Genomic DNA, 13,987 nt, shown 5'->3' with positions numbered 1-13,987 from the left:
GAAAACTTAACCCAAAAGAAAAACACATAATGGGGAGTAATTTAGTAAATTAGTCTCAAATGCAAGAAAACTCATTGTTAGTTTTTTCCTCTCTTTGAAAGGTTTTCAAACTTATTACAGCCTGGGACAAACCAGAAGAAAAACAAATTATATGCTGAACTTACACTTCGGTTTTCCCTTATTCAGAGAAGAAAACTCTCCCAAATAAGTAAAAGGCAGAATATCTTACCATCTATTTTTGTAATTTAAATTGCTTTTTCTTTTCCATAAAATCAAGTGCAATGGAGCAGAAGTTCTGTGTTTGTCACCAATCCTTTATTGAAACTGGTAACTTACACCTTTATAATAGAACAACAAAAATAATGTTCAATATATACAGCCTTTGCATGGACTATTGGACGATACAGAAGGCAGAGTGATAACATCATCTAATCCTCATAATAATTTGTGCACAAAAAGACACCCAACAGACAACATGTGAATGTTACAGTGAAATGACATCACAGTCCAGTGAAAATTCAGCCTAGTACAAAACGTATCCATCTATTGCAGACATCTTCCTCGACGCCCAGAGCCGGCTCAGTAGGACTTCACCCGGAGTCCGAGGCAGAGATTTGGTGCGTGGCTATGAGTCTCTTCAGTGAAACCACCTCTGCAGATAAGTTTGCTATCCCCTGCTTCAAAAACAAATTCTCTGGGTCAGAAACTTTGTAGCCATTGTCTTTCATGTCAACCACTCCAGTTTTGAAACTACTCTGAGTTTTGCCATTAAGTTCTTTTTGATGCCAGTGTTCCGATTTGAGAGACCAATCTTGAATGTTCGTCACTTGCACTGAGAAAGGGGTGAGGGAAGGGTGTACCATATTTGGGGCACTGTGCTTCTCGAGTTCAAAATGTCTCTTGGATGTCATGTCAATCGGCGAGGAAAGTTTTTGCGCGGCATCCAACTCGTTGTCGAACGCTTCCACTTTTATCTGCATCGCTCTGCCTTTAATCCGAAGCTTGTGGGGCAAGGCAGAGGAGTTCACCTCTGGAACTTTAACCACCGTCGTGTGCACACGTGGCAGTTCCACGGGAGAGTGGATGGGGCCCTTGGGAACCTGCTGCTCGTCCTCTCCGTCGGATGACTTCCCGACCACCCCGTCGTCGGTTTCCGACGTCCTCGGAGAGTTACTGGAGGACGGGTGGACCTGCAGGAGAGGCGGAGAGTGTGAAAAGCCAGGAAAAGGGTTCCCCACGTAGCTCTGGTACATGGCTGCCCGGTAGGCGCCTCGGTCATCCCTCGGCTCCCTCGTGTAGCTCTCCAGTTCCATCGGCTCTTGCTTGATGACCTGGAACTTGCTTTCAGGACTCTGCGCGGGGCCCTCCTGAGAAGGTTCCAGCGAGGACACTTCCGAGACATCAGACAGGGAGCTCTGCGGAGAATGCTTAATGACGGAGATGCAGCTGCTGGCCACCATCGAGGGCTCGTGCTCGTCCACAAAGGAGCTCATGCTGGCTTTGGAAGTCTGGTAGTCTTGAAAGTACACAGCTGTGGAATTACTGAGCTTCTGAATCTCTTGGGCATACGCTGTGGAGCTAATTAAACCAAACTTCAATTTCAGGGAAAGCAGCTCAGCTTTTAAAGTGGCGTTTTCTTCTCCCAGTGCAATGAGTTTGTTCTCTAAAACCAGGTCATTCAGCCGACGCTTCTCACGAGACCTCTTGGCAGCTTCGTTATTCTTCCGCCGTTTTTCCCAATACATGGCGTCTTTCTTTTCGTCGGGAATGAATTCCCGTTTCCTCCGGCACGACGCAGATTTGCTTTTCCCCACGCTGCCTTCGTTTAGGAGTAACTCTTCTCCTGTCGTCAAGTCTTCAGAGACCTCAGTTAAAGCAGAGCTAAGCACCATCATCTTGTCCACCCCGTGACCAGTCTCAAGAGACGCCTGCTCCTTCTTGATGGTCTGCATTTTTCTCAGCTGCATCAGAAACAATCTTAACCTATATATGCAGTGCAGGAGAACCAATTACTTTTCCAGTCTTCTCAAACGCTTGAAAAAGTGTGGTTTAAAATCCATCAATATTCTTTGTGTTCTACTCTCCGGGACAAACCTCTCTGGCTCCTCTGCCTGAATGGAGTGTGGCTCTTCTGGGTTACCTGCAATACATGAAAAGAGACAGTTATCCACGTGCTAAGTATTTATTACCAATTATGTGCCAGGAACCACACTAAGTATTTAGGGTACACAGGTCTGAACAGGACATAGTTCTTCCTTTCAAAGAGTTTGCAGTCTTGAAAAGGAAATAAGCCCCAAATATCTGTATGTGAAGACGTAGAGGGGAGCCCTAGCAGCAGAGTGCTATGTGGTCCCGGGGAGCGAGAGGGAAAAGCACAGCTGCCCAGAGGAACAGAGCCAGGCTGTGTTTCAGCAGAAGAACCGGGGGGGCGGGGCCATGGGGATGGGACATGACAGGAAGGAAATGACAGCTCGCCTCTGGTTGGTAAGTTCTTAAATAGCACTTGCACACTGCGGGGCTTCTGAAGAATTCTAGATAACATTTATACCCCTGCAAAGCAAACAAGTTCACCTAGTCAGAGGAACGCCTCCAAGCAAACACCTTTAAAACCAGTAAACGGCTTTTGCAGTTACATGAAATAGAATATAAATGCAGCTAAATTTTTATTTCCACAAAAACTAAATACCATGCAAACCACCAAGCTGTAGTTGTTTTCACCTGCCTCTTCCAGGGACACAGACCTGCCCACCCCAGCCCTGCCTGCCTGGTGGGCTTCCGTGCGGTCCTCCTGCCAGGTGGCTCAGCCCACCTGAACACAGAGCAATCTTCTCAGTAACACCAGCCTTCCTGGCACATCTGCACTATGAGGTTAGAAACGTCCTTTCTTCTGGTGCCTTCAAATTGATTTATCAAACATTTGCTTAAGATTGAATCATCCAAAGTGCCTTCTTTGGTGCTAAAAATTCTGTCATAATAGATTTCATTTATATAGTAGCTTTGGACCAAAATAAAGTTACTATTCAAAGGGACTTTTTCTTTTAAAGTACAGCGCATTCTTGAAACAAAGTTATTTTAAACCGAGAGAATGTAACTATGGAAAGAATTTCTTTCCGTTTTACTAATTAGTTTCAAACAAAATTTAGAACTCAAAAAGAGAACCATCAACTGGCTTCCTTTTGCACTCATGAAATATTTATAAATCTGAATCTGGCTTGACATGAGATGATAAATCCATATTAGGTTCCAACAACAATTTTTTCACCGTGGTTTTGGATGTGTGATTCTAGACACGGCTTCTCTGCCTAACTTTCCAAGAGGTCGCACTTTCATAAAGGAGCATGCGGGAAGACAGCAGTGCCCTCAGCACTCTGCACATGGCGCTCTATCCCACCACATTAAAGAGACTTCGTGTTCTGGGTTCACGTCACTCTTTCTCATGCATAGTTTAATAATGACTAATGAAACAAAGTTCAATTTTATCAGCTGGAAAAGCCGGCTAGTTTCTTGGGTCTTTTCCAGAAAGAATGGTGTAATAATTTCAGGATCATAAAGAGTAAGGTTTAATGCCACATTTTTTGTCCATCAAACTGAGCCAACATGGAAATGCTAAGTTGCAACTTGGTGAAACTTGTGATTATTAATACCCAGTTTCTGTTTGTTTTTGAGAATACAACTTCAATGGGAAACGAAGGCAAAGAGTCGGCCACACCAGGCGGGGATGGCGCAGAGGGGAGTCTTTCTAGTTATCACTTAGGAAAACAACAATGCCTCTAACATTCCCACTAAGGTTCGTCTTCTGACATGAAAACCCATGTTTCCTCCACATCTTGAATGGATTCTCCCCTCTTGTTAGGGATTTTCCCTAATTCAGTGGAGTCCTCCTTCCTGAAGCCCAAATGGGCACCGGAGCAAAGAACAAGAACTCCAGCTGCAGGCGGGCGACTACGCTCGTCTCTTCCGAGGCGCCTTTCACACCCCACTACATCCGCAGGTGCTACTGCTGTTTTAAACATCTTACAGCTCCTCACACACTATTACTCTGGGTATTTTCTCCCCTGGAGAATCTTTCTCTTCCATGCATTTTTTTTTTTTTTTGAGGAAGACTAGCCCTGAGCTAACTGCTATCAATCCTCCTCTTTTTGCTGAGGAAGACTGGCCATGAGCTAACATCCATGCTCATCTTCCTCTACTTTATATGTGGGATGCCTACCACAGCGTGGCTTTTTGCCAAGCGGTGCCATGTCCGCACCTGGGATCCAAACCGGCGAACCCCGGGCCACTGAAGCAGAACGTGCACCCTTAACCACTGTGCCACCGGGCCGGCCCTGACTTCCATGCATTTTTTTAAATTTGTCCTTTCCTTTAAAAAAAATTGCATTCCTTTGACATGTCGCCTCACCCATGAGCTCTTACGGCTATGCTTTGAAGTGCCCCACCATTCTATCTGTCTTAGCTACTCTCCCTAAACTTTTCATATTTCATTATTTTGTATCCATTTTCATCACTTCTACACGGAGCGCGGCGGGACCTTTCCCAACCTTGTGGTCCACAGGCTGCACGCCCCGTGAGCCTGGCAGGAAGCCCTGGCCACACTGTTGATAAGACAATCCCACTTTCAGTCAATGAAAATACCCCACTGGTCTCTAAATCTCTGTGGCCCCTTTCTTCTGGGATCCAACGACTGCATGTCCACTTGGTCATCTCTACAACTTTGTGGGGACATTCAAAACCTGTGGAAAATCTCCTTTCTTTTCGGTTGAACTTCTTCCTGTCTGAATCTTCCTACATGTCCTGGCATCTGGGATTTACCCCTCATCCCACAGACTGTCTCCAGGACTCCGTCGGCAAGTCACCACCTAAATCTTAGGATATTTTCTGTCATCTTACTGTTGAAAAGAGTTTGTCAGCAGTGAGAAGCTGTAGAGAGGTGCTGACTCTGCACACTGTGTATCATCCACCTGGTTTGTGTGCCCAACTCGACCGCGACACTGCAGGACGCAGAGGGAGATACTCGCGTCCCAGCAACGCGCGGAAGAGGTGGGTGTTCGACTTGGCTGGTGGTCACTCATTTGCCTCAAACAAGCCAGTTGTAACCAGAAAACTTTCCCAGCACTTCCTTTGTAATTTAATATTATGTAAATTGTAAAAAAAAAAAGATACTTTACTTATTAACAGAGAGCTTCTCTTATTCATTAATTGATTGATTCAACACATATGGAGCACCCACTGTGTACCGGACACTGAGCCGGACAGTGGGCACACAAAGACGGAGGGAAAACCCAAACTCGCGAGAGTCCAGGGTCGTAGCCTAGTGTCCGGTAGGAGACGGACTTGCGAAGACAGTGGTAATCGAGGGCTGTGTGAGGAGTGACGCCAACAGGGGGCCCAGCTGCACATATCGCCTCGCCTCTAGACGGCTTTCTTTGGTATGGTCATGAAAACCAAAACAGTCATAAGAGGTGTCATTTACTGAACACTTACAAGCCTGCCATTATTTCATCACCTGCACAATAACCATTTTCAGACGAGAAAACTAAGGCTCAGAGAAGTTAAGTGACTTGCCCAGTGTCACACAGCTGGTTAAGCGACAAAGCTAAGACTCCAGCCCAACTCTGAGCCAAATCTGGTTCCTCTAACAGTACCTCTCCTCTGCTCGCTGAGGGTCATTCTCTGTCTCTGTGCAGCGCATCTCACTCACATACTTTCTTCTTCTGAGGGATTTATTCTCATTTCTGAGTAATATACACCCATTTGCTCAGTTACTTTGGGCGCAGGAAAGCACTATTAGATGCTGTCAGAACAGACAACAAAGGTACCACCTGGAACTTTTCTCCAGCTTCCTCAGAATTGTTTTATATCCTGAGAGTATTTAATGAATTGAGAAAACAGTCTAATTTTCGTATCTCTGCTAGAATTTTAATCTCCTGGCCCTATTTAGGCAAAAATAAATAGAAGAAAAGAAAAATTATAGCTACAGACATTGTCACCTGTGACTTTTTTTTTTTACAAAACCAAAAATGTATCCATTTTCAACTTTGGGGGTGAGCAACTAAAACACAGAAAGATTGAGTGACTTTCCCAAGATCACACAGAGCTGAGGGCAGAGACGGGCCCTAGAATCTATTTATGCTCCTCACCAGTGAACTTAAATTAAAGTGAAGGGCAAAGACGGTTTACAGCGCCTTCTAAAAACATCAGCATTTATGCTCAGCTAATGAGCTTATTCAAATGCCAATGTTTTCGCTTATGATTAATTTAACAGTCACCTCTGCCTCGTGTTTTCAGATCACGACTAACGCTACGTCAGTCACCGCTTGTTTCATTTTTGGTGAGTAATTGACACTGCATGCCAATTCTACGATGCTGGCGTGTTCAGCATGACCAGCTTCATTACACCCATTAGGTAATATGGCTGCTGCTTAAAAAACACAAATAGAGAGAGAAATTTAAGAGCAGGAGTCATCACATTCCAATTGACATATTTTCCCATACCTAATGCGGACGTGCGGCCTCTAATTATTGCTTTTTCATGGTACATTACACTATTTCCACAGGCAGGAGCCACGTCTCATAAGCCCAGAACTTTAAAGTCTATTTAAGTCAGATGACCTAAATATTGTTTTTAATTAAGGTTAAAATCTGGTTTAGAAGATTCTCTAAAAGAATAAAACTTTACAATATAAATTCTAGACCAAATTTCAACTCGAGGAGTAACCTCATTACTTGTGTTTACAATGACAGACTGTGTCTTCCTGGGCCCCCACCGCATCTCATAGAGAATGGTTGACAATTCAAACTCTTTACAAAACATTCTGTTTCAAGCATCTAAAATCTTACTAATAGTTTAGACATTAGAATCTACTATGAGATATTTTGTTATTAATTCTCTCTTTAAAGGGGAAGCCTTATTGCAAATTGTTTCTATTATCTATTTTAATTTTAAAATTCTGTCAATACAAGATGAAACACTATCTTCTGTGCTCAGTGACTTGGAAACATTTTTATAGAACTCTCTCATTTTCCCTCTATTTTCTGAATATGCTACTCACTCCCTCAGAGGTGTAGTATAGATACCATTACAGAAAAAAATTCTTTTATGTTAAACTGCAAACCCTCTCCCTCCACTAAGCAAGCATTTGCTTGTTTTTGAGAGAAATGCCATTTAAGTTAAGAAAAAAAGTTACTCAATTCACAGCTCTTTAAACTATTGCTGTGTCGCTCCATTTCTACCAGCAAAACGTTAACCTTATTTTCTTCCTGTGGGTAAAATCCATGACGTGATTGTTTCAATAAAATGCTTTTCTTCTATTCATGGATAAAAATAAAATCCAGTATTTAAAAGCAGAGACAAAATAGGAAAATACATGTGCAATCGAGTGGGGATGAAGAAACTCAGGAAACACTGAAGTCGTAAGAGGATTTTCCAATCAGGCTGAAAAATAGAAGCCTTTTTAAATTAAGAAAACTATGTTAACCATTCTGAGTGCCAATTAAGGCCTCCCATTAATAATATAATTCTGTCTCTAGGAACATAGACTTTAAAGCCAGAGAGAAACGTGTACTTGATGGAGACATGAACACACACATAAACGGCCTCTCACACTTTGCCAAAATCTATCCTATCATAGCAATAAACTGACCTATTTTTTCTATTTGGGTGCAGCTGTAAAAGTGTCAAAACCAGACAGAGTTTATGACAAATGAAAATATTTCAAGTTTGTTGCTCTCTCACCCTCAACAAAACACAACTTGAAAATTAGCTTTAAACAATAAATATGACGACAATGTTGCATTCTATTATCATATTGATATAATTTAAGGAACTGAAATATGAAATAGTATAAGCTGACCTTCTTTCATAAAAGAGGCCAGCGCTTGCAGTTCAGTGCACAACAAAAATATTCTGAAGACTGCACGGAGTAAGCACACAGATGCTAACGCGCGCACACAATCGTGCAGCTGGAGAACTACGTAAAGACAAAACCGCCCCCACCAACGGGTGACAGGAATTGAGGGGGAAACGCGTTTTTAAAAATCTCCAGTCACTTCAAAATGGGGACCATTAGTTTTCTTGAAACTTGCAAAAAGAGAATTTGTCAGTCTAGCAACACATCTGAAATGTTAAGGGACACTAACAAGCACCCAGTAACCCAGTTATAGGAAATGCTGCCATGGGTAAGTAATCCCAGAACACACACAACACGGAGCAATGATGGCAAAAGTGGTGTGTGCAGGGGCCGGGTGGGGCGAGGGTGTGGTTGTAAGAGTCCTTCAGTGCTCCTACTGACACTGAAGCAGCATTCTAATTTCACTTTCTTTCCCAGGGCACAGATGATTATAAATGTCCTTTACTTTACTATGTGCCTTATGAATAAGACAGATTTTTTCCAATGTTTAGTTTTAGTGTTTATTTGAAGACAACTTAATAGCAGTTTAAGATCACCGGAAAGTTAATTAATAAAGACACCATGTTCTGATAACTAAAAGGCTTATAAACATCATTCTGATTCCAATGAAACTGAGTCTTCAAAGCACAGATTATTACAAACTGTATCTAGTAAATCCCTACTAAATTTTATCATAAAAACAAGCCTGTGCTCTCTAATTAAAGCCAGATGAAAAACAGTATTTTTTTTTCAACTAGAGGAAAGTTATTTGCAAAGAAATTTGAGAGATAATTGGGGGTGGTAGTAATATAAATTCATTTTGAAACTGAAAAACTCTTATGTAATGTCTGTGATCAAAGGTCAGCGTCTTTCGACATTCTCCTATGAGTCCCATCTGGATAAAAATCAACTCAAATATAATTTAGAAAAATAACAGGATATCAAACAATGTGTTAACCCTGTGAAATAGACGCATACCTTACAAAAACAAGAAATGAATATTAAAGGAAACTTCAACTACATTGTTTCTGTCATATTTTGAATTGAATCCCAAGTGGGCCCTCATTCCTCAATCCGTATTAAAAATAAACAACTTTTCACGGCACCAACGCCATCTGGATTACAATGGAAATAATGAAGTATGTGTGAGTTGAGCTGGGGTAAAAATAAAGCCGGGCACTATGACTGTGCCTTTTCCACTCCCCGCTGCACTCACATCTACCTCTCCGAACTGACTGGATGGACCAAGGCAAGGTCACTAGAAATATCCCCGCAGCGGGTGAGTCAGGCCCCGTTGCTCAACCTGGGACAGGGCTCTCACAGAGGGTTTTAATTTTCAGGCTGTTGCATCATAGTGATGTTATAATTGCACTTTGCAAAGATAAGCCTTTAACACAGAAAAGAAAATTGTTTCAAGAACTACAGCGAGCCTGCACTCATGCAGGGGAGGGGGATGGGTGTGGGGGGGGGGGTCCCAGCAAGGCTCCGCCCCTTTTCAGGCTCCTGGCCTGGGCTGCTAATCAGTTTCTCTCGCCTCCACTCCCTTATCTATCAAATAGAGATGACAGCACCACACTCCACACAGTGCCTGGCACATGCAGGGCGAGCTTTTAGTGAATATTAGCTCTTCACCTCCTATCTGAAGAATGAGCAGTACCCAGCAACGAGGATGATGGCAGTTCTAGGCCTTTCTAGCCTCTGGAGATTCTTAGGGAAGCAGTGCCCTATGTTGCAAGCGTAACCCAAAGACATTTTCTGTATTAGTCAAAGGGGCCAGACATCAGCAGTTTCCCAGGAGCCATCCTTAGTTTTCCGGCGCATAGGCTGCAGCCCACATGCCCACCCAGAGGGCACATCTGCGGGGTCTAACCAGCCTGGCCATCTCAGATCACAGAAGTTTAAATGCAGACAGTATCCAGGCAGGAACACCGGCACAGAGAGGTCCAGGGAACTGGGCAAGCAGAGCTGCTGGGCACTTTTTACACCATTCCTGCCACCATCAACTCCCCTGTCTGTTCCTTCACACAGTTTTCCAAAACATTAACTCAATGACTCAAGAAGTCTGAGATTTTGCAATCCTGTCAAGAATTCCTTCCAATCTCAAATTACCACTGAACATAATGGCAAACACTTTTTTAAAAAAATATTTAATCATTATTAGAACAAAAAAGATTTCAAGAAGGATCTTTAATTGTATGCTTAATTCAAACACCAACCTTTACTATTACTGCATAAAGATTTAGGTAGAGAAAAATGAAGATGACTCCCTTTACGGAAAAAACAAATAAACCTGGTTCCTGGTCAATGACACAAGAAGCCTTTACTGAGCTCGTCACAACCGCCCAGCGGGACAGGTCTGATTCCCTCAGTTTACCCTGGAGGCGGATGTCAATCAGGGCAGCGCTGAGCTCACAGGCTGGGGCCTGGACGCAGCTCAGCTGAGCCCAGAGCCCGCGACCTCCGCGCTTCACCCAAGTTGTTCTCTAACTACTGACAGAGCCTGACACTCAAGAAACAGACTGAGGGGGGACAGGGGTGCAGGATACGACCCCAGAGAAACCGACTTTCCAACAAAGCGCATTGCGCTGATGGGCTTTCAGAGAACATCTGAGATGCTGCCCTGAACTCCCTGCGGACTACTGCAGGGGCACGATCGCGGAAGTCTTGCGCCAGGATTGCGTTACCAGAGTGGCCGGGACAGCGGCGGCTACGTGTGCCTTTTGATTTTTGTTTTATTTTGAACTCAGGAGGTTCGCGTTCCCTCTGCTCTAGCCTGTGACCGCATAACTAAAGGTTTAAAGGAGGAAAAAAGACGTCGACTCAACTAGCCACAGTCAAGCTGGGGCCCCTCTTTCCATCACCATAAATGCTGGAGCGCCCCCGCCCCCAATTTCTGTGGTCTGTTGACATTTGGGGATGTTCTTAGGTCTTTTTCACTTCGCGAATCAAGAAGCGCTTGCCCCCGAAATACACAGCAGCCTCCAGGAACAAAGGTGTCCGCGGCGCTCAGCAGCTCGCCGCGGGGGAGGCGGGTGGCGGACGGCGGGCCCCAGGGCTGCCCGCCGAGGGTGGCCGCCGCGACGCGAACGCTCAGGGCGCCCGCTGCCCTCTCCGCGCGGCCTCGCTCTGGGTCCCTTCCCTCCTCCCCTGCGCGCGTCCCCTCCTCCCGCGCTCCCCTCCGCTCCTCCCCTGCCCCGCTCCCGCCCTCCGGCTCCCCTCCCCTCCCCCTCCCCCTCCCTCGTCCGGGGAACCCAGAGCGCACCCAGACGCCCCGGCCCCGGGCCGGCCCTCCGCGCCCCTCGCCTCCCCGGGACCCGCCCCCCGCCGGGTGGGCGGCGCAGCTGGGCCTCGGCGCCGCCAGGACCCCCAGCGCCAGAACAAAGGAATGTGGGGAGGGGGCGAGGCGGTGCGCAGGCCGCCGCGCAGACCTTGTCCGAGCGCCGCCCAGGGCGCTCCCGGGTGCCGACCCGAGGCCCCCGCTCGCCACCCCCAGACCCCACGGCCCGCAGGAGGGAGGGGCGCGCCCGGCGGCGTCGGCGCGCCACTGGAGGTCGCGGTCCGAAGGTGGCGCAACGCGGCTCCCTGCGGACCCGGGGCTCCCAGCCCCAGCTCCAAAGTAGGTCGGGGTCTGACACCGGGAGCCCTGGAGCAATGTTAGACCTCTTGGAAAGCGACTGCAATTATTTGGGGTAACATAATTTGTTCCAGAGGTGAATCTCTATAATACGCCCACTCACCCCCCCTCCAAAAACCCCACAAGCCCGTGCCTTGTTTAAATGTTATGTTAGCAGAAAAAAAATCTGTGCATATACACACCATCATATACACATATATCCACACATAATTACACAAGAGTCCAGGAAAAAATTTAAAATCTGGGTACATTACATATTCATATAGCCTCACTTCAATAAAACTAGAGTATCCGGACAAAAACAATCTACTAACCTATATCTGTTTCCCATAAATCATATCTGGTCTAGAGGAAAAAAACACGATGTGAAATAAATACTTGTGACCTCATTCGCTGTTGTTATTTACAAAAGCCAAGACCAGGAGATGACGCTTGGCCATCCCCCTGCTGTTTTCAGAGAACAGCACTTTCCTAAAGTGTCCTTTAAAAAGATAAATGGCAGTCAGCATCCAGCAAATCATCGGGCTCTGCGAAATGCCTTCCTAAAAATACAATCTTATCAAAGGTCTCCGAAGGCGTGGAGTTAAAACTACAGCAAATGGCCTTGAACTTGTATTTGCACACAGCCCTGGAGAAAACACCAGAAATAGCGCTGCGAGGCCACAATTGTTAAAATGTGATAGTTAGGGCTAAATTTAGAAGAACGCACACTTCATTTAGGGCAAAAGACACACATTCGGCAGCATGAGCAAACTCAATGCTTACCCGGTTTTCTACTTTCCTGTTTAAAATATCCTTTTAAAAAAAACTGTTACAGTGACATTTTAAAGGCTGAATCTGTCCTACTTTCTTTGTAGCAAGATTATAAAATCACGTAATTAGCTGCCTCTTCCTAAGCTCACTGCCAGCAAATTCGGCAGTTACATAATGCAACATTTCCAGGAAACTATTATGTGATCTGTCTTGTCGTGTCTGAAAAAGCAATGACAATAAGGTGAGAAAAGGGGCCGATCGAATGGAATGCATTAAAATTACGAAGGTGGGGAGGTAAACGTCACAATGGTTCGTCCTAGATTTAAAAATAAGAGCTCAGAACACCTCCGAGGCGAGCCCCGGGAGTACCCCAAAATCAGAATTCAACCCGAGGAATTCTTCCTTTCATGTCTTGTAGGAGTGTTTAAAAATATATCTTCTTATCTGGGTCGTGGCATCGTCGTAAATAACGCTCTAATATCCAACGCTGCGCTAAAATGACCAAATCATTGCACACGTACGCGCACATTCCCACATCAGCCCGGAGTCCTTGCCAGTATTTCACCGTGGGCAGATTATGCAATGTATGCAAGGACGAATCCCACAACCTTCCCCAGCGCGAGTAAAACACGCTGACGACAAACAGGGTGGAAAACGTCTGTGCACACACAGCCCCGGACACAAACGCGGCGCAGGCATTCTCCGAATGCCGTCACCGTCCACACTATCAACGCTCTTTCTCCCCAAGAAAATCGAGACGATTCCCCATTCGTCAGCCCCCTCCTCCGCCCGCCGCCAGCCCCGCAGAAGGGACGAGAAAGAAAAGAGCGTTGCCCTTCCCGCTCGAGATGGCTCAGCCTCCCCCAAACATCAATTTTCCTGAAATCAGGAGACATTATGCAACAGCAGCGGGGGGAGCGCCAACCAGCCCGGACTACGTGCCGGCGCGAGGGCGCTGCAATCAAAGCAGCCACCTTAAGGTGGCGAGTCCCCTCCTGACAAGGCAGCAAAAGTTTATGTAATGAATGCCCCGCGCACACTCGCCGCCGCCGGCCAGCCCCGCGCACAGCCCGGCCCCGCGCACAGCCCGCCCCGCGCCCCGCGCCGCCGGCCGCGCGCCCCGGGAGCGGGCGGAGAACGGGGCGCCGGGCCCTGGCCGGCGGTGGGCGGAGCGCTTACCGTGTTCCTGCTCCCGGGCTGGCGAGCCGGGGCGGCGGGGAGAAAGAGCGGGGGCCCGGGAGCGGGGTCCGCAGGCGCTGGGCGCTCGGGGCTCCGGCTCCGGCCGGGCCTCGGGGCGGCGGGCGGCGGCGAGGGCGCGGCGCGGGAGGCGGGCGGCGCGCCGGGTCCGCGGGCGCCGTGGCCGCGCCGGGAGATGTGTGTTAGTAGGTCAGTTCCGAGCGCCGCGCTACGTCGCCGCCCGCCAGCCCCGCCGTGACGGGCGGCCGCGGCCCCAATCGCCGCGCCCGCACCCGCCCCCTGCCCGCCGCCAATGGCCGTGGCCGGCAGGGGCGGGCTCTCCGCGGCCCCGCCCGCGCCCCGCCCCCGCCCGCGCCCCGCCCCTCCCCGGCGGCGCCACCAGCGGCCCGCGTCCCTCCCTGGCCGCGGCCACCGCCGCCGCCCGAGCGCCGGGAGGACCTGCGCCCCGCGTCCGGCTCGAGGGTTGCGCAACAGCCGGCGCTGCCGCCGCGACCGGGAGAGCCTGGGGAGAGGCCCG

At 47.5% G+C, this 13,987-nt stretch overlaps 1 protein-coding gene across 2 annotated transcripts; it reads right to left on the bottom strand.

Annotated features, from left to right (window-relative positions):
* Nucleotides 1–293: 293 nt before the first annotated feature.
* On the bottom strand, nt 294–13,701 carry NFIL3 (nuclear factor, interleukin 3 regulated). Of its 2 annotated transcripts, none has more exons than XM_070590877.1 (2): nt 13,453–13,701; nt 294–2,140 (listed from the first exon to the last, which is right to left on the bottom strand). In XM_070590877.1, exon 2 carries the CDS (start codon nt 1,965–1,967, stop codon nt 591–593), a length of 1,377 nt encoding a protein of 458 aa, XP_070446978.1. In that variant the 5' UTR covers nt 1,968–2,140; nt 13,453–13,701; the 3' UTR covers nt 294–590. The 2 variants fall into 2 exon arrangements, with proteins under 2 accessions (XP_070446978.1, XP_070446979.1); XM_070590878.1 differs by lacking the exon at nt 13,453–13,701 and adding an exon at nt 6,267–6,418.
* Between the last annotated feature and the right edge of the window lie 286 nt (nt 13,702–13,987).

This window comes from Equus przewalskii, chromosome 22 (assembly GCF_037783145.1).
Source record: "Equus przewalskii isolate Varuska chromosome 22, EquPr2, whole genome shotgun sequence".
Classification (NCBI taxonomy): Eukaryota; Metazoa; Chordata; class Mammalia; order Perissodactyla; family Equidae; genus Equus; species Equus przewalskii.
This window is presented reverse-complemented; position numbering and strand designations above follow the sequence as displayed.

Bases quoted from the DNA above. Each gene is read 5' to 3' on its own strand.
- NFIL3 (XM_070590877.1), bottom strand. From the start codon at position 1,967: ATGCAGCTGAGAAAAATGCAGACCATCAAGAAGGAGCAGGCGTCTCTT.